This window comes from Brassica rapa, chromosome A05 (genome assembly GCF_000309985.2).
Source record: "Brassica rapa cultivar Chiifu-401-42 chromosome A05, CAAS_Brap_v3.01, whole genome shotgun sequence".
Taxonomy (NCBI): domain Eukaryota; kingdom Viridiplantae; phylum Streptophyta; class Magnoliopsida; order Brassicales; family Brassicaceae; genus Brassica; species Brassica rapa.
This window is the reverse complement of record NC_024799.2, coordinates 9,808,645-9,834,078: the sequence shown is the minus strand read 5'-3', so window position 1 is coordinate 9,834,078 and position 25,434 is coordinate 9,808,645. Positions and strand designations below refer to the sequence as shown.

The 25,434-nt window shown below is 31.4% G+C and overlaps 2 protein-coding genes across 2 annotated transcripts; one reads left to right on the top strand and one right to left on the bottom strand.

The window, feature by feature from the left end:
* Window positions 1-1,710: 1,710 nt before the first annotated feature.
* LOC103832743 (inactive GDSL esterase/lipase-like protein 23) lies at window positions 1,711-17,597 on the bottom strand. The gene is made up of 4 exons (XM_009108810.3): window positions 4,278-17,597; window positions 2,944-3,062; window positions 2,298-2,757; window positions 1,711-2,206 (listed from the first exon to the last, which is right to left on the bottom strand). The coding sequence occupies exons 1-4, from the start codon at window positions 4,594-4,596 to the stop codon at window positions 1,887-1,889; spliced, it is 1,218 nt and encodes a 405-aa protein (XP_009107058.1). The 5' UTR covers window positions 4,597-17,597; the 3' UTR covers window positions 1,711-1,886.
* Window positions 17,598-18,152: 555 nt separating this feature from the next.
* LOC103832744 (inactive GDSL esterase/lipase-like protein 25) lies at window positions 18,153-25,218 on the top strand. The gene is made up of 5 exons (XM_009108812.3): window positions 18,153-19,872; window positions 19,955-20,070; window positions 23,975-24,175; window positions 24,250-24,502; window positions 24,594-25,218. Exons 1-5 carry the CDS (start codon window positions 19,650-19,652, stop codon window positions 24,968-24,970), a joined length of 1,170 nt encoding a protein of 389 aa, XP_009107060.1. The 5' UTR covers window positions 18,153-19,649; the 3' UTR covers window positions 24,971-25,218.
* Window positions 25,219-25,434: the final 216 nt, after the last annotated feature.

Sequence of the window (25,434 nt, the reverse complement as noted above, 5' to 3'; positions counted from 1 at the left end):
TCCTGGAAAACTTATGGAAAACTTCAATTTAGGCAGAAAACCTAAATTCTTCTAAAATTTGGACGGAAAACCTAAATCCTTCTAAAATTTAGGCGGAAACCCTAAATTTTACTAAAATTTAGGCGGGATACACTAGCAGATCCTATAATCAAATAACTAACAAAAAACACATCCTTAAACTTAAAAGATACTTAGAAAGTGTCGAAATCAAGTTAAAACCGGACCGACCTAGTGCTTAGACCAGATTCGACCATGAACCGGCCACGTAGCCAGGTTGGGCCTCATAACTAATTCGACTATGAATCAGTCAAGTAGTTGGATTGGATCGTAAAGTTATTGAACTTTATAAAAATCATTAAAACTATCAAAAATATATAAACTACCATATGAACAAAAATAGTTTATATGTATACTGTTTTATATTTGATATTAATTTATATTTTAACTATGCATCATATTTACTAACTTCAGTTTTAGTTTTCTATATTAAAAAAACATTGAACTAGATTATTGAATTATCCGGTTCAGGTTGCGGTCCGTTTTTAAGAGCTTTGTTTAATATATACGCTTATTCATATTTTGAAAGCGAGCTTGAGTACCTTGCTCTTTTGTTTTATAGCGGTGGGAAAACCGAACCAAACAGACTCAACCAAATCTAAAGTGATCTAAACCAAACTAATTATATATCCAATTTATCAATCCAAATGGTTTGGTTCGCCATTAGATTGAACTGAACCAAAAATATCGAAGTATTTATTTAATTAAATTAACTAAATATACTAATAATATTAAGATTTAAAATATTTAACAACTTAACTTAAACAATAAACATATTTTATACATTTTACTTCTACATGAATAAAAAACCATAACTAAGAATAAATAAAATAGTGTGAAGTTCATAATCTATCATAAAAATCGAAAAACTACCTATAATATTTATACTAAATTCAAAATAATGATTTAAAATTATTGAAATACATGTTATTGTACAGTTTTGACTTTACATTTTAATATGAAAAAATAATAACTTAGTGTCATATGATGATTTATTTTAGGTTTTATATATATATTATATTTTTGTAACCGAACAAGAACAAAACTAAAAATCAACTCGATTGAATTGAATAAACACAAATAAACCCAAACTCAAAAGAACCGAACACAAACCAAACTAAATATGAACCAAACTAAACACGCACCAAACTAATTTCGATTGACTTTGGTTAAAATTTTCTAAGACCCAAACAAACCAAAGCGAACCAAACCCAAATTTAAACCGATATGACCAGTCCTACTTCTTTCACATCACACCCTGAATGGATCTTCTGACGTATACCCAAAAGCAATAAGGGCCTCGCTGCTGATAAACTAATCCATACGTAAAATGGAGAATCTACAGCAGCAGCTCGCAATAGTAAACTTAATATGTAGTATTTTTCCGGTAAAACTCGAGCGACAAGAGAATTTAGAAATTTTATCATCTTCATAATCTGTAGTGCCATGGCTAAACTTGTTATATATAGTTAAAGTAAATATAATAAATAGAAGATCAGTTTTTTAAATACCAATTCAAATATACATATACAAGAGCAATTGTTTTTTTTAAATACCAAGTCAAATTTCCGTACGTTAGGGCAAAGCATGTCTATTAGGGTATGCAGATCACATCCAAATCAAATATTTGGGTCTTAGAAATTAGGAGCAAAATTGGAAACGAACAAATATTGGTTTTGAATTTTTGATAGCTTTAAATTTAATTCAATTCCAATAATAACTACAATCTTTTGTTACAGAGGGAAACGCACTCGAGCAAGATGACGAGCTAGAGTCACTAAAAACATTAAGATTCCGAATTTTGTGAAATAAGAGATTTTTATATAGACTCAGTAGAACTCGTAACCGTGGCTTGATGACGAGGTAGAGTCCCTCACGGACGAAGTTGTAGGTAACCAAAACTCACGCATTGGTTCATCGACTGGGTAAGTAACGAGCTCACGGACGTTCATCGGTTGGATAACATTTGGATCGGCTCCAAAAAGAAGATGACCAAAACTTTCTTGTGCCTTCTCTGTATTGTGACGCCCATCGAAGAATAAATAAGATCGTTGGTACTCGCATAGTTTCGAGTGCACGTTGGGGAAACCGCAACCGTAAGCATTGTGTGTCCCAACTCCGCAGCACGATGAGTTCGTTACCAAAAACCCTGTCGCAATAACAAATTTAAATGGGTTTTGTATAGTACGTATTTACTTGGTAAAAAGCACATAAGTAATAGATGTAATTAACCAACTCACTGTAGTTTAAGCTCCTCTGCGTCCTACGAAGAATAACATTGTAGAAGTCAAAGACTGTGAACTGGAAACCAGGAGCAGTTCTAGCCATTTCGTTCAACATGGGTCCGATTTTGTCGTTGTGTTGTTTAGCCAAATTATTAAGAGTTTCATGGCATTGGTCCATCCCGGTGTTGTAATCTTGTCTGACGATCGGTAAGCAACCCAATGGTGCTAGGGTTTGGATAACGAACTTACTAGCTCCTGATGCATACAATAAGCTAATATCGTTCTTTAACTTGTTGGTCACGGAAGTGACAAAAGCTTGTTGGGCAGATGCATCGGCGATAGGGTTGTTCTTGGTGAAGTTCAAGTAATCGTTAGCACCAATGTATATCATAAACAGCGACTTCTTGACGAAGTCATCGTTCCAGTTTGACGCTTTCATTTGATTGAATTTCCTCACTTGTTGATTAAGATTCAACTAAAAAAATTATAATTAATATTACAATTGCACATATTAAAGTGAAGCTTTTATTTATTTTTGGTCAGATATCGTGTTATGTGTTGATGAATATAATAGATTAGTGGATTTTTTTGATAAATATTATATTAGTGGATTTACTAATGTAAATATATATTTGAAAATTTATGTACACTTTGGACTTACAGATTCCACAGGAGCTCCGAGAAGAGTAGCATCAGCGACAGCGAAACTAGCTCCACGTGAAACATTGACGTTCGGTTTCATCGCCGCGGGGATTTCGATCGGAATGCCCATGAATTTTGCTGCATTCTTAGAATATCTTAGCTTTTTTTATTAAAAATAAAAAAGGAAACGTAATATATATATATATATATATAAAGTAATATTTATAGTTACTTTTAGCTTTACTTTTCTTCATTAGTAATAATAATTCAGCTGTACATATTTTAAATAATTCTTACTGGTTTATCGTTGTGGGCAAGTGTAGGCGATAACTAAAAATGTGTTATAATATTCTTTTAGAATTTGAATCTTTTTTAAATAAAATCCACAGTTATGTGAGAAGTTTAGGTTTACATACGTCATTTAGCTACGGGCTACCCTAACACTAATTTGGATCAGAGTACAGTGTAATAGTTCTTCAAAACAATTACTCGTTTCTACCGTAACTAACCAAATGAACCAGTAGAGAGTATTTAAATATATATACAAAATTACTACTCAAATGTCCGGATTTGTTGACCAAATCAAATACATTAGACAAACAAAAAAATATTTCCATCCGTGAGTTGCATAACAGCTGAAAACTTTACAAAATATGAGTATTTTACTTCATTTGTTTTAAACTAATACTACATGTTTTAAGTTCTTATCTATTAGACTATTAAGAAGATTGATTATAAATACATCATTATTAAATTCTAATAGTTTTTAACTAAATTTTTATTAAATTTAACAATTTATAAATAATCATTATCAATTAATAAAATATTTAAATTTTCAAAATGTATTTTAATAAACTTAAAATATTTATCGATTCAGAACAGACAAAATACATACATTTTTATTAATTGTTAAAATACATCTTAAATGTTTTATTTATAAATTATATCTTTAGATATTTGGTTATTTGAAAACTGAATAAAACTATATATATATCATATTTTGGATATCAAATAATCAAAAAAGCTGAATACCAAAATTAAGATATTTTAAATCTGAAATAATAAATTGAATCAGAACTGAACTAACAACAGAATTAAAATACATATACATTTTGGTATTTATAATTAGGTTCATTTTGTTATATTCCGTTTGGTTATTTCATTTCAAAGGTACCCAATCGGCCAAAACCCATGCCTAGTTTGTAGCGTGGAGATTGGATTTCACGAGACTAAAAGTCAAAAACTATTCTAAAAGTGAAGTCATGTGCGGTAGCAATACCTCACCATACCCACTAGTAGTGGGGTCATGTAAATTCAAGAGATTAACTTCGGTTATAAAGATTTTAAACGTACCGACGAAGTCCGGAGCGATGAATCCGTCTGAGAATTTGCCGTTAGGGTCGTCTCTGGATTTTCCGTACGGCCAGAAACCTTGTGGAACGTTTGCTTTGGTGAGACTCTGTTTATTTCCGGCGTCGAAGTTTGAGTCACCGAACGTAAATAAAGCCACCGCCGGAATACTTTGTCCGGCAACAGTGATCGGGTTATGGAACAGTGTGAGCACCAAAATTAGCCCTAGAACAGTCGCTAAACTACCGTTTCCCGCCATCGTATAGAAAGTGAGAGAGGACGACAGTAGAGAGAAAAGATTGCTTGTGTAAGTCCAATTCATAAAGACCGATTCGTTATATATAATATTACCAAGTATGACCTTTAGTATTTGTGGCGCTGATTATTTCTTAAATAAATGTCTCGCGCAAGGTTACAAATTCTAATGTAAGCATACATCTATCCAATTGAAAAAGTGAAACAAGTAATCGTTTCTTGATCAATCATAATGCTAATATCAATTAAATATTCTAAAACATGGAAAATGGAACCTCTTACGCGTACCCACAGGAAGAAAAAGTTAGTAGTTTTTCAGATTTTAACTTGTCAGTGTTTTTTTGTCGTTAGTTTTTTGTTTAAAAAACATGTAACGTTTAGTTGGAATCCTCTAATGACAAAAGTCCACCAAATTGGTCCTATTTAAAAACAAAAAGGTGTAGAAACTATGGAATAAACAACAATTTACGTGCGGGTGGAGTATTTCCTTATGAAGCGTGCATTTTTACTCATCTATAGGTTGATGGTCTGCCCAAAGCGGCAGATCATATGTATCGGTTGATTTTTTTCTTCACAAACTGTTAAACCATCGACCATGTTTTGTAACAGAATTAGAGATGATAAAAACGCTGCAGATATATTTTTGGACTTCAAAATATCTCATTCCGAGAGCGCAAAATGGAGCTCGGACTCTTTAGCTAAGATTGCAAGATCTTTTTATCGAAAACTTTGTTACATTGCTTGTTCTATTACGGTTTGGTTATCCACACCACCTCAAATCTTAGTAATTGAATAGTATCGTTCATTGTAAAAAAACAGTTAAACCATCGGTATTTTTCTATTTTTCTTTTAAAATAAAAAATTCCACAGTACAGATAAAGTTTGAAAATATTTTCCTGTTTTTTTCTTCAGAAACTGTTAAACCATCGGTATTAAAAACAGAGATTTCTTTTTTGTCTTCTTAAATACAAAAGTAAAAAAAATTATTTTAGAAGAAGATCGAATAGCAATGCATTGGAGTAAAACTGCTTATACATGCTATTATAAACAAAATTTCAATGGGTTGGAGATGATGCTCTTAATCTCTACACTTTTCTTCTTTTGTTGATAATCATTTCTTTGTTTTTCTCTAACCACTTGTACTATATCTTTTATGAATTTTCATAACTGAAGAGAAAAAAAAAATAAAAGATACTGAAGAGAAAAAAAAAATAAAAGATATTAAAGTACATTAAGTACATTAAATACATTAAAGTTAGTTTATACAAAACCAAAACATTTTACAATAACCAAATGAACATCCACAAAAAGATTTATGCTTTCTTTATTTTTATCATCTTTATTTTGTTAAAACACAAAAAAGTAGAAAGCTGAGAAATATTTTTAAGAAAGAAAGTTGGCGAAAAAAATAATCCCTCAACATAAAAGCACTATTAAAAACCATATAAAATGATTAGTATTTACTATACTGATTATAATCAAACAACATAAGTTCACAATAAAACAAATCGACTTAAGAATGATTAACTTGAAACTTAGATGCAAACGATCCAAGTGCTCATATCAATACACCAAAACTTTCTTATAGCTAGAAATTTGATACTTATCAAAGATGCCCGCGGCCAACCACTAGTTGATGGAATGAGTACAATTATCGCTTGATAGAGGCTTAAATGAAGACACTTAAACACATCATCACTGAGCATAAGGGAAGTTCTTGATGGTATATATGAGTACAATCTAAAGGCGCCAAAAACAACATATCTAGGATAGAGATCTAGGTCAAAAATGAAAATAAAGTGTTAGTAGGCAATCCGCTCGGTTGATCCAAAAAAATCTAACACATCCAATTTCGCTATATTTCTTGATCAGCCATATCTAGAAAGTTGACCATAAGAAGTTCATAATTACATTAAAAAAATTATCAAAAAAAAGAGAGTAAAAAGTCATCTTTTGGTGTTTAAAATATTGGGAACCGGGATGATATATCATGGTTTTTATGAGTTTGACTATGATATAAGTTCTATTTAGAGTTTTTATATTACGTTTCAAGTATTTTTCACAGACTTTGCAGGTTTAAGTATGTTTTGGATGACTCTGAAAATTCTGTAGCAATTTGGAGTTTGAAGAGAATCGAAGTTGAAAAGCTAACGTCGGAGTCGATCTTTAGGTTGGTGTCGATCGACACCCTTGTGACCAAGCCAACTAGCGTCTTTAACAAAGTTTCAAAAATTGCACTTTGATCCAAAAATCTTCAGCATTTATAAATAAGTCTCAAACATGTTTGTGTCTATATTAACTATTATTTGAGCCGTTGTTTAGGCGATGCTTTAAATTATCTTAGAGAATTTATGGAGAGACAAGACAGAACTCTTTCTGAGAGAAGATTTTGAACTATGTGTATCTCTTACTTTAATTTATTTATGCAATTTATTCAGATTATGTTTTGTGTCAAAGTAGTTAATATTCTACTCAAAGGTAACAGGTTTAACACCACTTAACATCCCCTTTTTTTGTTCTTCCAATTCAAATTTTAAAAAAGGTTTTCAGGGCTGAGCCTGATTACATTTATAGGTATTATTGGAGTTTTCGTTTGCTTTTTCAATAGTGACAAACTGTGTATAACTACACGATAACCTAAATCTATAAATAAGTGACTTTTTATTTTATTATTTTTGCAAATTTTTATACACACAAGATAACATTTTATTCAAAGATTAGGTTGCATGTCGTTTGTTTTTGCTAAAAAATGGGTACAACACTTAGTTTAATCCTCAAAAACGACAAAAGGTTCACCAAATTGGTGCTATTTAATTAGGTAAAAACAAAAGGTTTAATAAAAACAATTTCGCTTACGTGCAGGTGGCGTTTACCACTTTAAATTATGTATAGACGGCACAAGAACCAGATCAGATGTATATTGTGAACCTTATATATATATTTTGCTTATATATATTCTATTTATTCTAGAAAAAATAATTACTGATACATGGAGTATTAGTCATCACATGACTAATCAAATTAAACTAACTAAGCGAAATATATGTTATGCATGATATCATTCCTTAATTTAATAATGTTATACAATTAACATCACGAATTTAGTTTTGTTCATCCAAAAATTAATGTGGATATTAAAAACTGTTTAATACTTTGTTTCATCAATTAAAATATGACGATCGTAATTTAAGTAAATGATATTTTAACCCACATTTTAAAAGCGTAAGAATATTTTTAACAAAATCTATTTTACAAAATCAATATGTTTTAACATTTTTTGATAAGTAGTGTTTTAATATTTTTATTTTAGTATATTTGAAAATATAAAATAATATTATTTTATTATATTGAATATGAAAGTTATATAAGATACTATGTAATTTGTTTTTAATTATTTTAATCCATTTTCTTATGAAATTTTAATAAAACTACTGTAATTCGTTTGATTAATTGTGTGATATATACTTATTTGATACATTTTTAAATGGGTGCAATTTTGTTTATGAAAATACAAATAAAATAATTCATTATTTAAATAATTTTATATCAAACAAATAAAATTAAATTGATCAAATAAGTTTTATAATAAAAATTGATCAAATAAGTATATTTCACACAACTAATCAAACGAGTTACAGAAATTTTATTAAGAGTTAATAAGAAAACAGATTGAAATAATTAAAAACCAAAATAAAATAATATCTTATATAACTTTTATATTTAGTTAAATTATCGTCAAGTATATCATATTTTAATTGATAAAAACGAGAGATTTAAATGGTTTCTGGCATTTACATCAATTTTGGATGAATGAAAATAAACTCATAATGTTAACTACATAACATTATTAAGATGAGGGATATTACCATACATAATACATACTTCGTATTGCTAGGTATACATTATTTTAGTTTACAGTGATGGGCAATACTTCGTATAGTCAACTATCTTTTCTTGTTTTTATTTCAAAATAGATTCCCTGAGAAGGGAGTGGCTACCTACTAGAGCTTCGACCAAGCACTCCCGATTCTTCTTAATTATTTATTTATTAAAAGCATAGCTAATAATATACATTATTATATTAATAGACATTTCTACTAAATTAACATTAGTCATTTTATGATCTGATAATTTATAAGTATCATACATATTTTTTTCCACATTGAATGTAATTAATTTATATGACAAAATATTAAGTTTCTGAAACCTATATCTAATATTTGATTATATTATATTAAAGGAGAAATTGTATATTGAGTACCTTCTAAAATGGTGTGTGATGTTTTCAGATTGCAAAACTGCTCAAAATTTCTAGATACAAAAAAAAAATTAGGATAAATAAAATTTAAATTTATATAATATATAAATAAATAATTATCAATTTGTCGACTAATTAAAATTATAAATTAAAATATTGATAATTGTAGATTATTTATGGTGGTAACAAATTATATAGCAAATTTATTATATTTTTTAATTTTTACAAGATTTCATAACGTTTTTTTACCAAATACAATTGGATGATCTTAACACAATAATCTAAGAAACTCCAATCGTATATCATAGATTGCAAAAATACGAAAACTAGAGATGTGTTTTTAAAATATATATACGTCTTAGAAGGAATTCTCTATACATTATTTAATAAATGATTTGTATACGTATCATCACCACATTCAATCTTAGGCTACGCACATTGAAGCTGTTGAATGATTTTTTTCAACAGTTGGAAAAACAAGAGGCAAAATAGTGGGGCTGTCGAATGCTTATTTGGATTCAACCGGTTGAAAGAATTCAAATGTTGAATAAACACCAAGTGGGACCCATTTTTAATATGAGTCTCTCTCTTATTATTAGATTATGTATTTTTTATTCTTATCTCAATAATTCAACAACAATTATTTACAACAAAATTTATATATCAAAATTCGTAATTTTTCTACTTTATAAATAAAGATTTGGTTCATTTGATTTGGATACAAAAAAAAACTTCAATTTCTACTATAGTGGATCCTAACAATAATCCGTCTAATAACCAAAATGGATCCTAACAATAATCCGTCTAATATCCAAAATTCTACAAATTACCTTTTTAACTATCCAAATACCAACAACTATCAATTTCAAAATTACTCTTTATGTAAAACTTTTTTCAATTATATAATTTAAAAAGTCTATTTAATGATCTCATATTTTTTTTATTTTTGTTTTTTGTAAAAATGTAACTAAAATAATTTATTTTATTTTATATTATTTTAATTAAACTAATTGAAAACTCTTAACAATAAAAAATAGATAGAGCGTTAAATTTTATTAAACAAAACTATTGTATAGTATAAAAATGAATGGGTGTTGAATTGCTAGGTGGAAGAGAGAGATGATGATGTGGAGTGTAAAAAGTAGAAATTAGAGTGTTGAATTTTTAAGACAAATGATCATAATCTTAGAAAAAATGATGATGTGGCTATTGAAAAATGATGACATGACATACACATTAAAAAATGTAAAGAATGATTTGTAACAAAACTATTATATTTATCAACCAGTTAAATTCTGTTGATAAAAATATAATATTTATTTTAACAAAACTATTTAAATAAATTAACTCATATATAACTATTAGATTAATATGTTATTAAATTTAAAAATAATAAAATAAATATAATTACAAATATATTTTTACATCAAGTTAATAATTATACTTTGTATATATATATATATATATTATCAAAATTAGTTATAAATGTGCATATACAAATACAAAATTAAAGCAACACTAATCAAATAATGTTTTGAGAAATTGCTTGAAATAAGCTAAGTCGGATACCACTTTTCAAAATACACCGGATAAAAAACACTAACATTTGAGTTTAAGGTTTAGTAGTTATTGTTTAGGGTTTAGTATTTGGGATGAGGTTGAGTTTTTAAAGTTCTATAACTAACTATTAAAAATTTATAAATGATTTGAAAATGTTATTTTTTCTTTTTCATAATAAACTTAAGAAATTTATGAAATGGTTATCATATAAAACTAAATTGAAAAGTGATATCAAATTTGAAGTAAATTAGAATTTCCAATAAAATTTTTGATAGTTTAATGAATAAAATTTCTTTTAAATTTATTGGTTCATTATTTAATTAACAAATTTATTTTACCAATTTAATTTACCCCCTTTCCACCTAGATAGAAGCCCACCATAAATCTTCAAAAAACCTACACAAAACGAAGCCTCGTCGATCGAAACCAAATACTCAAACATCCGGACACAAATTGAAATGATAAGAGATCAAAGCAATCACCAAAACAGGAAAGAAAATTTGCAAAAGAAACTGTCAAACACCATATAGATTGAGAAGCACGGTGCCCGTCAAACCACTAATACCATAAAATCCGACAACATGACACAAGTGGAAAGATCCAAAAGTTCCACCAAGAAAGACATCTACTGATCTTGCAACAAGCCAGCAAAACCGCACAGGAACAAGCTGGAGCCAAGACACTGAGGAGGAGAGCAATGCTCGACCATCCTTTCCGGAATAGAGAAGTACAAATCTGACCCAAATCTGTTTCATTTAGCAAGCGGAGACTGAAATCAAAGGTACCTTAGACTCCCCTACCCAACCTCGCTTTGCTAGTGCTCCAGAGAGGCCACAGACGTCTGTAGCTTCGACTAGATTCACCAAAAACTCAGGCGAAAAATCAGTAACACCAAACAAAAAAAAAAGAGAAAGTGAAGAGGATGAGGCTAATGGAAGAGGCTAAGAGGATCAAAAGAGATGGCTAGGGGTGGTGACCGGAGCTAGAAGGCTATTGACCCCGTAACAATGAGTACGCGGTTAAACTCTTTCTCTCTGTTTTTATAAATTTTCATATTCTTTTTTTTTTGAAATATGATTTTTTTTGTCGATAATAGATACTATAACATTCTTGATTCACAACTTGATCTAGAAAAAAAATGGTAGAATCAATAATTTAAAAAAAATGAATGTTAAATTTAATTCAAAAACCCTATTTACATAGTGTGTAACCAATTAAAAGAAAATTGATCCTACTCTTTTATAACTCATCCACTAACTAAAGCATCTTCGTTGAAAGAGTCTCTCCACAAAATACCTCATATATATATATAATAATATATTTTATTTTTGTTATTAAAGTTTAATTTAAAATATATGTAACCAGTAAAATAAAGACAACTAATCAATGAGTTTTTCACGTTTTTATTGTTGGTCTCTATGCAAAGAGACGTCTCCCAACATTTATGTGTCTCTTTTCTCTTTTTTCATTTTTTAATTACTACAATTTTAAGAGCTTTGTCTTTTTTTTGGTGAGCAAAAAGAGTTTTGTTAAGCAAAAGTTCCTTAGTGGTCTTGTAGCAAAGCAGAAGGCCATACTTCCTTCAATTCAAAATTTTTCTCTTTTCTTTTTCTGAATAATGCTAAACTTGTTCCTCATGTTTTTTATCAATCAGCTTGATCAGTCATGTTGCTGGTGAAGGCAATTGGTCATGCCTTCTTTGGTTTCTTTCTCTCTAAATACTGTGGATTGTTGCCTGAAATATATATCTTAAAGTGAAGAGCATCAATTTATTCTTCGAAAGAGTCTGTGATGTGGGAGGCCAAGAAGGATTTGCGAACTCGCTATATACTTGTGCCTTAGTACTCCTTTTGTCAATGTCTCCCACACTTGTGCAGACTATTGACACTCAAAAAGACATGCCCTGTTGTTTCCAAAGGTGCTTGGCAAAGAGCACATGTAGCATCAACATTCACGTTCCTTTACGGTCTCCTGTTGAAAATATATCGTGTATAGCAATCTATAAAAGAAAAGAGTACTTTGGTATTGCATATTGCAACCACACAGCTTGGTACCAATTGCAAACCTGGTGCTTTTCCCGGATTACATTCAATTTTCACAAGAGGAAAAAGCTTTTTGTACTTATCTTGTCCATGCTTCCACAAAGATATATTTTCCTCCTACACAATGTTAGTTATGCACTTTTCAGTCTCTATTTCAAGCCTGTTCAAAAGTGGGACTCTGTAATACCATCAATAATTAATAGAACTGCAATTTTGAAGTTTGAAAACAAATATGATTTCGTTTGCTAGTTCGTAATCCTGGACAAAGAGTTCCATCTCAGAATACTTTCTTCTTTGGTTTGAGAGCTTGTTCGCAGTTCAATAACAGGGCCAGCTTACTAAGGGGGACAAGCGCGCGGTGCGGTCGCCCGTGGCCTAAGCTCAAGCTCGTGTCCCCCGTATATTAATAATTAAGAAGCCCATTTATTTATAAATTTATATTTTATATATAAAAAATTATAAATATAATAAATAAAATAGAAAATGGTCCAAAATTATTTGATATGTATATAGTTTTGTTTTCATTAAAAAATATTACTAAATAATTTTAAAAATATTTTAAACATTACATGCATATAAATTTTAGAGATTAAAAAAAAGAACTTGCCCTAAGGCTCATAACAGTGTTGAATCGGCCCTGCTCAATAATGAAAACAAGTGATTATGAATCAATCTCTTAACCGAAGATAAGCTTCGGCGTTTCCTAACTCTACGGAAAAGACCATGTGGATATGTTCATCAGTTTGTTTTGTGGTTCATTAACTAGGTTCTCTCTTATTTTTAAAATTATTGTACTGTCCTCTTTGTTAAGATTTATACATTTTTATTAGGGGCTTATTGCGTTTCACGCGGAATATTTGCTTAGTATTGTTATGTATAATTTTGTGGATGATGTAATTATGTGGTTGTCTTTATTTGTTAAGAGCATTGTTTGATATTTTTATTGTGTTATGTAGTAGTAGGTGATATCTATCTATATCTTATATAATAAATTAGAGTTCAGTCTCTCCACAATCATCCACCTCAGCATATAGAATGGGGGAATTAGTGACACGTGGCTTCTCCTAAATTTATAACTTGCTTTTTCACAAAAGCCTTATGAACCAAACGACCAATCGCTGAATTTGTCGATTGGCATTTTTTCTTAATGTTGAAACCTAATGTCTATTTACTTTATTTTCCAAGTGTTTAATCAGACAATTGAAGAAACAAAGCTCGGCTCCTAGCTCGAAATTGATAATCCTCACCATTAATCATCAAATCAATCAGATCTAGGCTATGGTGAGTTTATGGTTCAAATCAGTTCTAGGCTACGGCAGGTTTAAGGTTTAATCAGGTTGGAAGAAGATCTAGGAAGTGGTATGGTGGGTGCTCTCTGTGATTGTTTTTTTTGTTTCTCTGAGATATATCAGTTTGATTTATGGTTTTGTTTGTTTCTTTTGAGTAATATCAGTACTCTTACATTATCTTATGTTTAAGGCGTTTTTAATTAAAAAAACACTTTTTTAATATTTTTCAGGCTTGATTCTTCTTTCATCAGCTTATATCTGGAGTTAGTTATTGTCATGCGATGGTATGTAAATAAAATGTTCTTTCAGCTCAAGGACACATGTTTTATTTATCTTGATGTTTGATGATTGTATGTGTTTGCTTACACATATTAATTGCCAGACATCTACTCTTCATTCATGGGACTAGATACTCAGTTAGATTTAACCACTTGGAAGTAGTTGAAGTTCCAGCATGAGGTCTGGCAAACCTTATTCAGTAACGAGCTTCTTGCTACGCCAGTATCCATATATTTTTAAGTTAGTACAACTTTGTATTGCATAGCTTTACTCTGTTATCCTGAGATTTTTGTTGTTATCTAAAGGAGTAAACTTCACGGATATGTTTGGATGTCCATTCTACATTTTTCCTGAAGTTCTGACCAAGCATTACGATCCAGAAGCAGATATTTCGAGCGCAGGCGTGATGGTTTATGTTTTACTCTGGCTCAGCTCCGTTTTGGGAGGTAACTTTCACAAACTTTTATACGTCTTTGGATGTTTCTCATGTGTGTTACTAATCTAAACATAAACAGAAGAAGAAAGCTTTCAATGTCAGGTTTGATTTGAGTCTGCTGGTGCATCAAGGTTTGTGATTAGGCAGTTTAAAGGGGTAGAGATATTATGTCAAGACTGTAGCTAAAACTTTGACAGGAAAAGAACAGCTTTGGCGAAGATGGCTAAAATCTGAAAGGCTATGACCTTATGATTGAGACTTATATGGACTGTCATAACCCAGACATGTAGATGAGACTGAGATACCTAAGGAAGAGTCTGAGGAGCAAGAGTATTTTGAGCTCAGTATCTGTGATGAGGAGTGTGGGAAAGATATTTTCTATATACATGTTAATGACAATATATTTCATTGGCTGTTTCTGATTTGAAATTCTTATTTTCCTGAGAATTGATTTTTGTTTATTTGATGTATGCAGCAAAACAACAGTACAAAATGGCAAATTTAAACCCGAGGATACTCAAAAGATAGCTTCATATGAAACATATTTGGTGAGAAGTAGCACAATTGCTCGGAGTTGGGAAGCTAGAACTCGGGTGTAACAAAAGAATTCACGCATATTGTTTTATTTGTTGAAACCCGAGGATACTCAAAAGATAGCTTCATATGAAACATATTTGGTGAGAAGTAGCACAATTGCTCGGAGTTGGGAAGCTAGAACTCGGGTGTAACAAAAGAATTCACGCATATTGTTTTATTTGTTGAACCAGGGAAGCTTGACGATCATCTACCATCGTGCCTTCTTCAAATGGAATTACAAAACAGAGACGGAAATTCTCAGGTATTGATTGCTTCGACCTCCTCCTTCAAATATTTAAGCTTATCTGATGATTTTTTTTATTTGCTTTGTTCCTATCTGTCAGAGACCCGTGGACATCATCATGAGGTGGTAAAGATGAGAGATCGGCCGGAGAAGAAAGAGCGAGATTCAAAATTGTCACGTCAGACATTGAGGAAGATAGAGTCGGTAACATTGGCTGAGCTTAATTCCTTTGTTTTGAACGCCTCCCCACTGGTAAACACAAGATAACCTTTGCCTCTCTTAATTTACATTGTTGTAGAACGTTAAGTTCCTATGCACTGGGGTAGTAAGTGGCATTGATACCATCTACTGATGGTGCTACATTTCGTGCACTAAGATTTTTCGCATACTGTAACGAGGCTTCTCCTCCTTCACTTGCGTTTCATGTAATAAAGAGAATTCAATTGGGGTTGTGAGGTAATGTTTTATCAGCACAAAATTCTTCCTCCTTCCAGCTTTGTTGATAGTAAACTTTTATAGACATTATATGTCACATTCTGAAATTGTTAATGTGACAGTCTCCGATGCATCTGACTCAACTGAGTTTGTAGCTTTTGATACTGTAATAAGTTAGTTGACAAATACCAGGGTTGGAGAGGTCTCCCAACAAATGGTAACACTTACCAACTTACGCACATTTCTCTGTCCGTATTTTACGTAAACTGCATATTCAAGTAACTGAAATATTATCCCTCACCAGAACGCAGGGCTCCAAGACCCCCGGAGTTCGGCCCTTCTATAATGCATCAAAAAAAAATTTCGGCCGCACCTTCACCTTCCAGTTGAAGGTTTCTCGATTCAACTTCTCATCCAAACAGCAGAGCTCATATACAATTGTCACTAGCGCCCAGCCCAACCAAATTTTGAGAATCAAGTCAGTACATTAACTTCATTTTGCTATGTCGGGAAACTACGAAAGTTTTTGATCATTGTTTAACATTGTTAATGACAATGATCAAAAACTAAGGTAGCAATGACAACCCGGTGATTACATGTCTGGTGGTGGAGCTGTGAAAAGAAGTTATCCATGTGAGAACATGAGGGACTCAGACATTAGAAGAAGCACTGCTGATGGGAATGGTGATGGGCAAACAACTGTTCTAAGTGAACCAAATGAGTCACCTGTAGCTGACAAGAATACATGAGAGGATGCAGCAGTTCTGGAGGAAGGGCGCTCCACAAAGAAGAAGAGAAACAATGATATTATTAACAAGTTTGATGACTGATTGACTACGAAGATGCGTTCACATGAACATTGCATTGAAGACTTAAAAAAAAAAATCACTTTGTATAAACTAAGACATTTTCCTTAAACCATGTCATTGTTTTAATAAGTTAAGTTTCTCCAGCTAATCTATGTCCAGAAATATTTTTTTAATACAATGAATCGGCTACATCATATAAATCCACAGTTTAAATAAAAATGTATACGTTGACAAAAAAAAATTGTATAGAATAAAAGGTAAAACAAACATATAAAAGGAAAAATAATATATGCTAACACAATCGACCACAATTTTTTTAATATAATTCTTATTATCTTTGTAAATTTAGAAAAACATTTCAAAAAATTAAAACAAATTTGTTTTCATGAAAAACAATAATGGTCGAACAAGTATATAAATGAAAAAATAAAATAGATAGTATTTTTTGAAAAAATAACAAATAGTAAAATTTAATACTATTTTAAATTAAAATAAATGAAAATTTCATAAATTTATTAAACTTCAAATAATATTTATATTATTTGCTTTTTTATTCACCCCCCCCCATAGGTACTATATGTTACTTAAATAAAATAAAATTTCAAATGACGTTTCGTCTATATGCTGTCCACATGGTATTAAACAGTATAAGTATGTTTTCTAAATAAAAAATCAACTCTACTTTATGTTTAAATTTCAACTAAATTAACTTTGTTACGACAATAGTTTTTATTCTACTTTTATTAAATCAATTAGTCACAACCACTTATGTTATTTCACTTTGAACTAATCAACTTCAAAATAAATTAACACCATATAGTCGCTAACCACTATCAAATTGATCAGAAAAAAATATCATTCTCTTGCAACATATTTTTATTTTCATATTTTGAACATATTTTATTTACTAAGACCATAAAATAAACTGTAAATTCATGTAAAAATAAAATATACGAATCCGGCGCGTAGCGCCGGAATACCACTAGTATAATAATAAAGTTGAGGATACTCTCTCTTTCTTCTGCCACCTTAGAACACCCTATTCCAAATGACAACACGTGGGAGGACTTGAAAAACTTTTGATTTTTGTTTTCCTGGCGTGTTGTAATAGATCTGGACTATGGACCGTTATATGATTAAGTAGGTGGACTTTCACAACTTCACAACTCATTAATTGATTTGTACCTTTCTATGATAGTCTTCATCTTCTCCAATCATGTAATCTCCATGCTCTTGTCCTTTCTTGCTTTTTTCTTTTGTGAAATTATTAGTATTTGTTGTAGATCAGATTTATGAATTTCCAGTTGTGAGGTTGTTTCTCACGGCGTTAATATTGACTGCTCCTCTTCTTCCATAAATTTTGGCTGATGTTGGGTTGGGTCAGAGTTAGTCATTTTTGATTTTTTTTCCTCGTCGTTGACTTGCTATTGATAGTCCCTACTTGTCTTCGTTTTCAAGATCTGGTTTTTGGTGATGTGACTTCTAAGCTCTCTTTCATAGCTTGGAGACGACTCCACGGTTTTCTGGTTTCGTTTTTTCTCCCCTTCCCTTTTTGTTCTTTCATCTCGTTACAACTTTCATCGCTGTTCGCGTCTCTGGTGGCGCTTCCTTTCGTCATATTTACCCCTCCAGGTTTGGATAGTGTTTTCCTTTTGCTCGAAGGTTGTTTCTGGTCTCAGCTTAGGCTTTGATTTCTCGGTGGTTGGGTTCTATTATCCCACCCTCAGTTGTTTCTCTTCTTTCATTGCTTCCCTTGGTATAGGTATGCGGAGTAAGTTTCTTAGAGCTTTGGTCCCTTCTATCTAGAGCTTTGTGGTTCTTCACTGGCATAGGTGTCTTGTATGTATTAGTTTAGTTTGTAAGGTGCTTCTTACCTTTTAGATGGTGACATTTATTGAGTTAATGTTACTTAAACATTTTGTTTTTATCTTTGATTGTAGAGGTTTTAGGTTTTGATTATGTATTGGTGGTCTAGTTTCTTCTTAATTTGGTTATTTTATAATTTTTAATAGCAAAATAAATATATAATTTGTATATAAAATTATAGAAATTAGTAAAAAATAATAACATAGTGAAAGTTTAAGTTATTTTAGTTGTGAATAAATTAAATATTAAAATATATTTATATTATTGTACTTAATTGTTTTATTCATTTTTAATTTTAGTGACCAATAAAATAGATTATAAACTTCAATATGCTGATGTTTAATGCGAGAAGGATTAGATAATTAAAATTCTGAGATCAATCCTATCTATCAAATTATATCACGTTTAGTTCAGTGGTTGATATTAACATAAAAATAGGCATTTACAAAAATAAATGCTTTTTTAACTACTTTTCTCGCTTTGATACTCATTTTATTGGTTTTCCAAAACTCATATAATTGTACCTTTTATTTTAGAGATAGAGAAAAATGGGAGTCATTTGTATGTAGACCAATTTGGTCCAGCACATGTGATGCTTCATATTTTTGATTATTTTAGTGCTATGATTTATATCTAATAGACATTTGTATGTAGACCAATCCAAAAATAGCATAAATAGAAAGTGCTAGACTAAATTAGAGTTTCTATAAGATGAAGGATCTAAAATATATAAAAAAAATACATGGAACACATATCAATTAGGAGCCGAGCTTTGTTTCTTCAATTGTCTGATTAAACACTTGGAAAATAAAGTAAATAGACATTAGGTTTCAACATTAAGAAAAAATGCCAATCGACAAATTCAGCGATTGGTCGTTTGGTTCATAAGGCTTTTGTGAAAAAGCAAGTTATAAATTTAGGAGAAGCCACGTGTCACTAATTCCCCCATTCTATATGCTGAGGTGGATGATTGTGGAGAGACTGAACTCTAATTTATTATATAAGATATATATATACATAAATAGATTGGGCATTATTTTTGTAAACTTCTTCGTTTTAGGCGTTTTATTTATGTAATTTATTACGGATTAGACAAATAATTCCACTTCTAAAAGACTAACCACGAAAACCAGTGAAAAGTATTAGAAAAAGAAAAATACTAATTAAACAAATAATTCCACTTCTAATAGACTAACAGTGAAAAGTCTTTTAATATTTTTGTTAAACAAATGCAAAAGTAAATCATGTGGTTTATCACCTTAATACAAACCAACGAACGACTGTAATCTCAGATCAAACAAAACGACGGCGCTTCACCCTCTTTCAATGGCGAATCCCAAATCTCACCTCTTCGCTCTTCTTCTACTCCACTTCTCAACCGTCTCCTTGGCCCAGACGCTCTTCGTCTTCGGCGATGGTCTTTACGACGCCGGCAACAAACAGTTCGTCTCCTCGAATCGCGTCGACGCTAGCTTTCCTCCGTATGGAATCACTCTAGGAGAGGCTACGGGACGGTGGTCCGATGGTCGCATCGTTCCCGACTATCTCGGTAATGTTGAGATCGATGGCTATAGGGTTTCATACTCGTTAGGGATTTGATTTAGTCTGATCTTCTCGCTTGTTGTAAGCAGCTAGTTTCATGGGTATTTCTCAAATCCCTCCGATTCTCCGTGCCACGGCGGATTTCTCTCACGGAGCTAACTTCGCCATCGCCGACGCCACCGTTCTCGGGGCCCCTCCGGAGTCGGTTAGCTTTTTCGACTGATCGTTAAATCTCACTCTAGAATTCAAATTTTTATATAAGAAGAGTTTTTTTGTTCGTTAATACATATGAATTTTGATTTGTTTTTTTCTTTCGGTTTTTGGTTTGGTTTGGTTTGATTGAATAACAAAACTAGGAACATGGTAATATACTAACAAAATCTGATTTAGTTCAGTTCAAGTGTTATGGATAATTTCGAATCATTTAAATAAAACTATAGGGTAATTTGAACTTTTAGAGAAATTATTGGAAACAAAATCAAAATCTGATTTAGTTCAGTTCAAGTGTTATGGATAATTTCGAATCATTCAAATAAAACTATATGGTAATTTGAACTTTTAGAGAAATTATCGGATGATTCTTTCTTCGAATAAAAAAGTCAAGTAGTTTGGATAATTTTAAATATTTTAGATAAAAACATTCTAATAACATGATTTTTCAAAAAAAGAGAGGCAAAAAAAAAAACAGAGAGAAAAAAGAGCAAACCAAAGACCACCGTGTTCTCTCCGGCGCGTACGCGTCACTGCGACGTTGCCGGAGCTCCTTTCCTTCCTTTTCCTCCGTTTTTCTTCTTTGCTTCCTCTCCTACCTCCCTTTCTCTCTCCGATATACTGTTTGCTCTGGAAGAAGAGACATGCTGGCAATGGAGTAGCGACCAGATCCAGTTTTCGTCTTGGCTTTCTGGTGTCGACGTGAGGTTGGAGTGGAGGAGATGGATTGGAGGTCGGCTTTTAGAACTGAGGATTTTGTCAGATTCAAATTTTCCACTTCCAGAGTTTCGACATAGCCTTCACGACGAGGGCGCGTGGTATAGGTGAGACGTCTCCTGGAGCCTGGATCTACCGTACTCTGCGATGGTGAGATGGCAGAAGGAGTGGTGTAACGGGCGATAGAAAGAAGTTTTGGTCCTTCGGTGTTCGAAGACAAGCTCAGCAAGGAGGCTCGAAGAAGTCGTGGTCAACCGAAGAAGAGGCCTTTGCGCTATGGTCTCTGCACTTCTTGAAGTCGCTATCAGTTTAGGTCTTGTTCCATCGCAGTAGTCAAGGTTCGGTTTTCATTCCCGACTAGTCTGTTCGGTTTCGGGCTTAGGAGCGAGATGCAAGTTCTTTCGGCTAGAGGCCACTTATGATGACCCTGTCTATCCTCTGAGTGTTTCCTTTGCTAAGGTCTGGACTTTTATTCTTAACGTTTGTGATGACCCTGATATGGAGGTGATGTTCTATTGGTTGTGGAACCGGATTATATCAGAGGGTTGTGAGTCCCGTGTTTAGTTTTTGGGTTTGGTGTGTGACAATTTCAGTTGCAGAATTCTCTTTCAGTTGGTGGTGCAGTGATTTATGGTTGATGTGGTCTGTTTTTGAATGCGTTTGTTATGGGAATCAATTGACGAGGCTTGTTTGTGTGGAGGTGTCTGGGAGACTTCTATCTAGGTGTAAAGTGGACGTCAGAGGAGTGCGTTCAAACCGTATCCGAAAGTTGCTTGCTTGTCGGGTTGTGAAGTCTTGGTTCTTGATTACTAATGGAGGATGGTATCGTTTGGCAGGCCATAGGCGGCAACGATAGATCCGGGTTGAGAAGATTGAGGGTCTTTGGGTTTTGAAGCGGATGGAATCGTTGGTTGGCCGAGAGCAGCTTCGATTTGTCCAGATTTCTGCGGTTGCTATATTGGAAGGTCATGTGCACTGAAATGTCAGTTTGTCTATAGATTTTCATGTTTGTAATGTTTTAGTTATGGGTGATTGGTTTTTACCCGTATTTGTTATGTGTCTGTAAATCGTCCTGCTGTGGGCTCAAGTCGCCCCGTTGTGGGCTCAAGTCGCCCCGTTGTGGGCTCAAGTCGCCTTTCTTTTGGGCTTTAGTTCCGGAGATTTCATGATTTCTGCCAGCCTTTGTAAGAGTGTTTAACTATGAATGAATGAATCCCTTCAGACGGAAAAAAAAACATGATTTTTCAAATAGCTTTCCATATTAGCAAAAAAATATTTTTTTGGCAGCCAATATTAGGTAAATATAATCATTATATATGTATTTATATTTAAGAAATTTGTTTATCTTATATATTAAAACAAAAGTCACAATCTTGATTCATGTATGATTTTTTTCAAAAATGGATCTAATGGACTTATTCCTACAAAGTAATGTTACATTTAAATTTTGGGTTTACAAGAAATTTTTGTTGGGCTATCAATAATTGAATTTAAACAATAGATGACCCATTTGATTTATAAATATAATTTAATGTTGTAATATTATACCTTCATATGTTAGTTATTTAAATATTTGTCGATGTTAATTTTTAAAATTATAAAAAAAAATTAAATAGAAAAAAATCATATTATTTAACAATGATTGATCTTTACTACCTTAAACCAATGAAAAAAAATTTAAAACTATATAGCTTATTTTAAAAATTAAACAAAAACTAAAATTTTAGTTATTTACGTGATCATATAAATCTATTAAGCGAAAATTTTAATTTTTTAAAAACTTTCTAAATTTGTGAAATGTTGCAATTTCTTTAAATATGACAATAAAATAATATTTTACTAATCTTTATATATATAGTTACGATTTTAATAATAAAATAATAATCTAAATATATATATAAGAAGATATAAATACATGTGAAAGTTTAAAACAATCTATTCAATGAAAAAATATACTGTAAACTTATTATATTTTAAAAATTGATAGACACATCTTATATATTAAAACAAAAGTCAAAACTTTGATTCATGTGAGATTTTTTTTAAAAATGAACCCAATGAACTTATTTCTAAAAAGTCATGTTACATTTAATTTCTAATTTTATTATTTAAATTTTTGGTTTACCAAAAATTTTTATTGGGCTATCAATAATTGGATTTAAACAATAGATGATCCATTGGATTTATAGATAGTATAAATTAAATAGATATAATTTAATGTTGTAATACTATACCTCCATATGCTAATTATTTAAATATTCGTCGATGTTAAATGTTAAAATTATGAAGATTTTTTTTAAATAACAAAAATCATATTATCTAACAATGGTTAATCTTTACTACTTTAAACCAATGAAAACAAATTTTAAACTATATAGTTTATTTTAAAAATTAAACAAAAACTAAAATGTTTAATTATTTACTCGATAATATAAATCTGTGAAACGAAAAGTTTAATTTTTAAAAAACTTTTTAAATTTGTGAAATATTACAATATTTTTGAATATGATAATAAGACAATATTTTACTAATATTTATATATATAGTTACGATTTTAATAATAAAATAATAATCCAAAAATATATATATATATATATATATATATATATATATATATATATATAAGAAGATACAAATACATGTGAAAGTTTGAAATAATCTATTCAATGAAAAAAATACTGTAAACTTATTAAGTTTTAAAAATTGATAGACATATATATATTATAATATATATCAATTGAAAATTGAAAACAAAATGTTTATATAAAAATAAATGAAAACAAAAATCTGCGCGGTTGCGCGGATCGAGATCTAGTATATATTATAACATATACCAATTTAAAATTAAAAACAAAATGTTTATATAAAAATAAATGAAAACAAAAATCCGCGCGGTTGCACGGATCGAGATCTAATTTTAAAATTAAATATAATTAACTTCTTTGAAGCATATGAATTGTGTTTTAGATATTGGGATTTTCTTTTGGTTCTGGTTTAATTTCGGTTTTCAGATATAGAAGTATGGATATTTATGAATCTCGGTTTTGGTCTGGTTTTTGGTTCCGTTTGGTTTTTCGGTTTATGGTAAAAATACCCGGGCATAATTAGGATGGTAGAAGTTAGGTCAACGTATGAGGGAGTTTAGATTAAATATATTTTGAAATGATTATTCTGGCCAACAGATGACACTGTCACAACAAGTGATCAAGTTCTCTGAAAACAAGAACAAATGGACAGCCAAAGCACGTTCCGAAGCTATCTACTTGTTCTACATTGCCTCTGATGATTGCTTGAACTATGCCAAGAACAATCCGAATCCCTCTGATGATCAGAAACAAGCTTTTGTGGGTCGAGTCATCGCTGCTATAGAAGCAGAACTGAAGGTATAAACACACAATCTTTGATTGGTTCCCTATATGTTTTTCTGTTTGTTCTCTCATCTACCTGACTTTTTCAGGTGCTTTACGGGTCTGGAGGTAGGAAGTTCGCGTTCCAGAACTTGGCACCGTTGGGTTGCTTACCGTCAGTGAAACAAGCAAATGGAAATGTTCAGGAGTGCGCGAGGTTACCTTCTGAAATGGCTGAGTTGCATAACAAGAAGCTGTTGCAGCTCTTGGTTGAACTCTCACGACAACTCAGTGGTTTCCAGTACTCGTTTTACGACTTCTTCAGCTCCATCCAAAACAGAGTTATCAAGTCTAAGACTTACAGTAAGTCTTTTACTGTCACCATCATCATCAGCATAACTCATAAGCTTATTGATATTTGAAAAAGTTGTGACATTTATCATTTCTGATGCAGCGTTTGAGACAGGAATGGCTGCTTGTTGTGGAACTGGCTCTGTCAATGGAACCAGTTGCTCCACTAGCAATGTATGCGCTAAGCCTGAAGATTATCTCTTCTTCGACGGTAAGCATTTGACACAAGAAGGGAACCTTCAGGTTGGTCATTTGATATGGGGATCAGATCCGGAAGTGGTTGGACCAAACAATCTCAGAGAGCTTCTATTCCTTCCTCTGGACATTACAGCCACCTTAGCTAATATACAGGAAGCTATGGCCGCTACAATGCCGAGGCAGATCAAAATAGAAAGTCTTTATGATATCAAGAAGATGGAATCGGAGATGGAGAATCAATGGCTTTATCAGGTTGATAAAGCTACCTCCTTTCTTATCTAAAGCCAGAGAGTTAAAAAGGAGCTACTGTAATAACGAACAAGACAAGAAAACTGAGACATCTTTGTGGTTTTATAATAAAACAATCAGCCTTGAGTTTTAAGATTATCCCAAGCAGTTTTAAATCTGTTGTGACATTCAACTGTTATGTTTTGTTGACAGATTATAAGTACTTAACTATATATTTTCTATATTTCTAAAAGATGTATGTTTTTGTATTTTTACACAAATAAATTTTGATAATAAATATATATTTAATGTTTCTTTCAAACATTTAACTTTCTTAAACATAGGATCATTCATGGTCTGGATGAATAGAAAAATGTTGTAGATAACTAGAGATAAGGGCAACCACAACCGTGTACCGCATAAAAATCCTTTAAAAAAAGTGTTTTCTATTTTTTTAATTATTTTTTTTAGATTTAAAAAAAAAAACTAATCAATTGTGGGTCGCCATGTATCAGTGG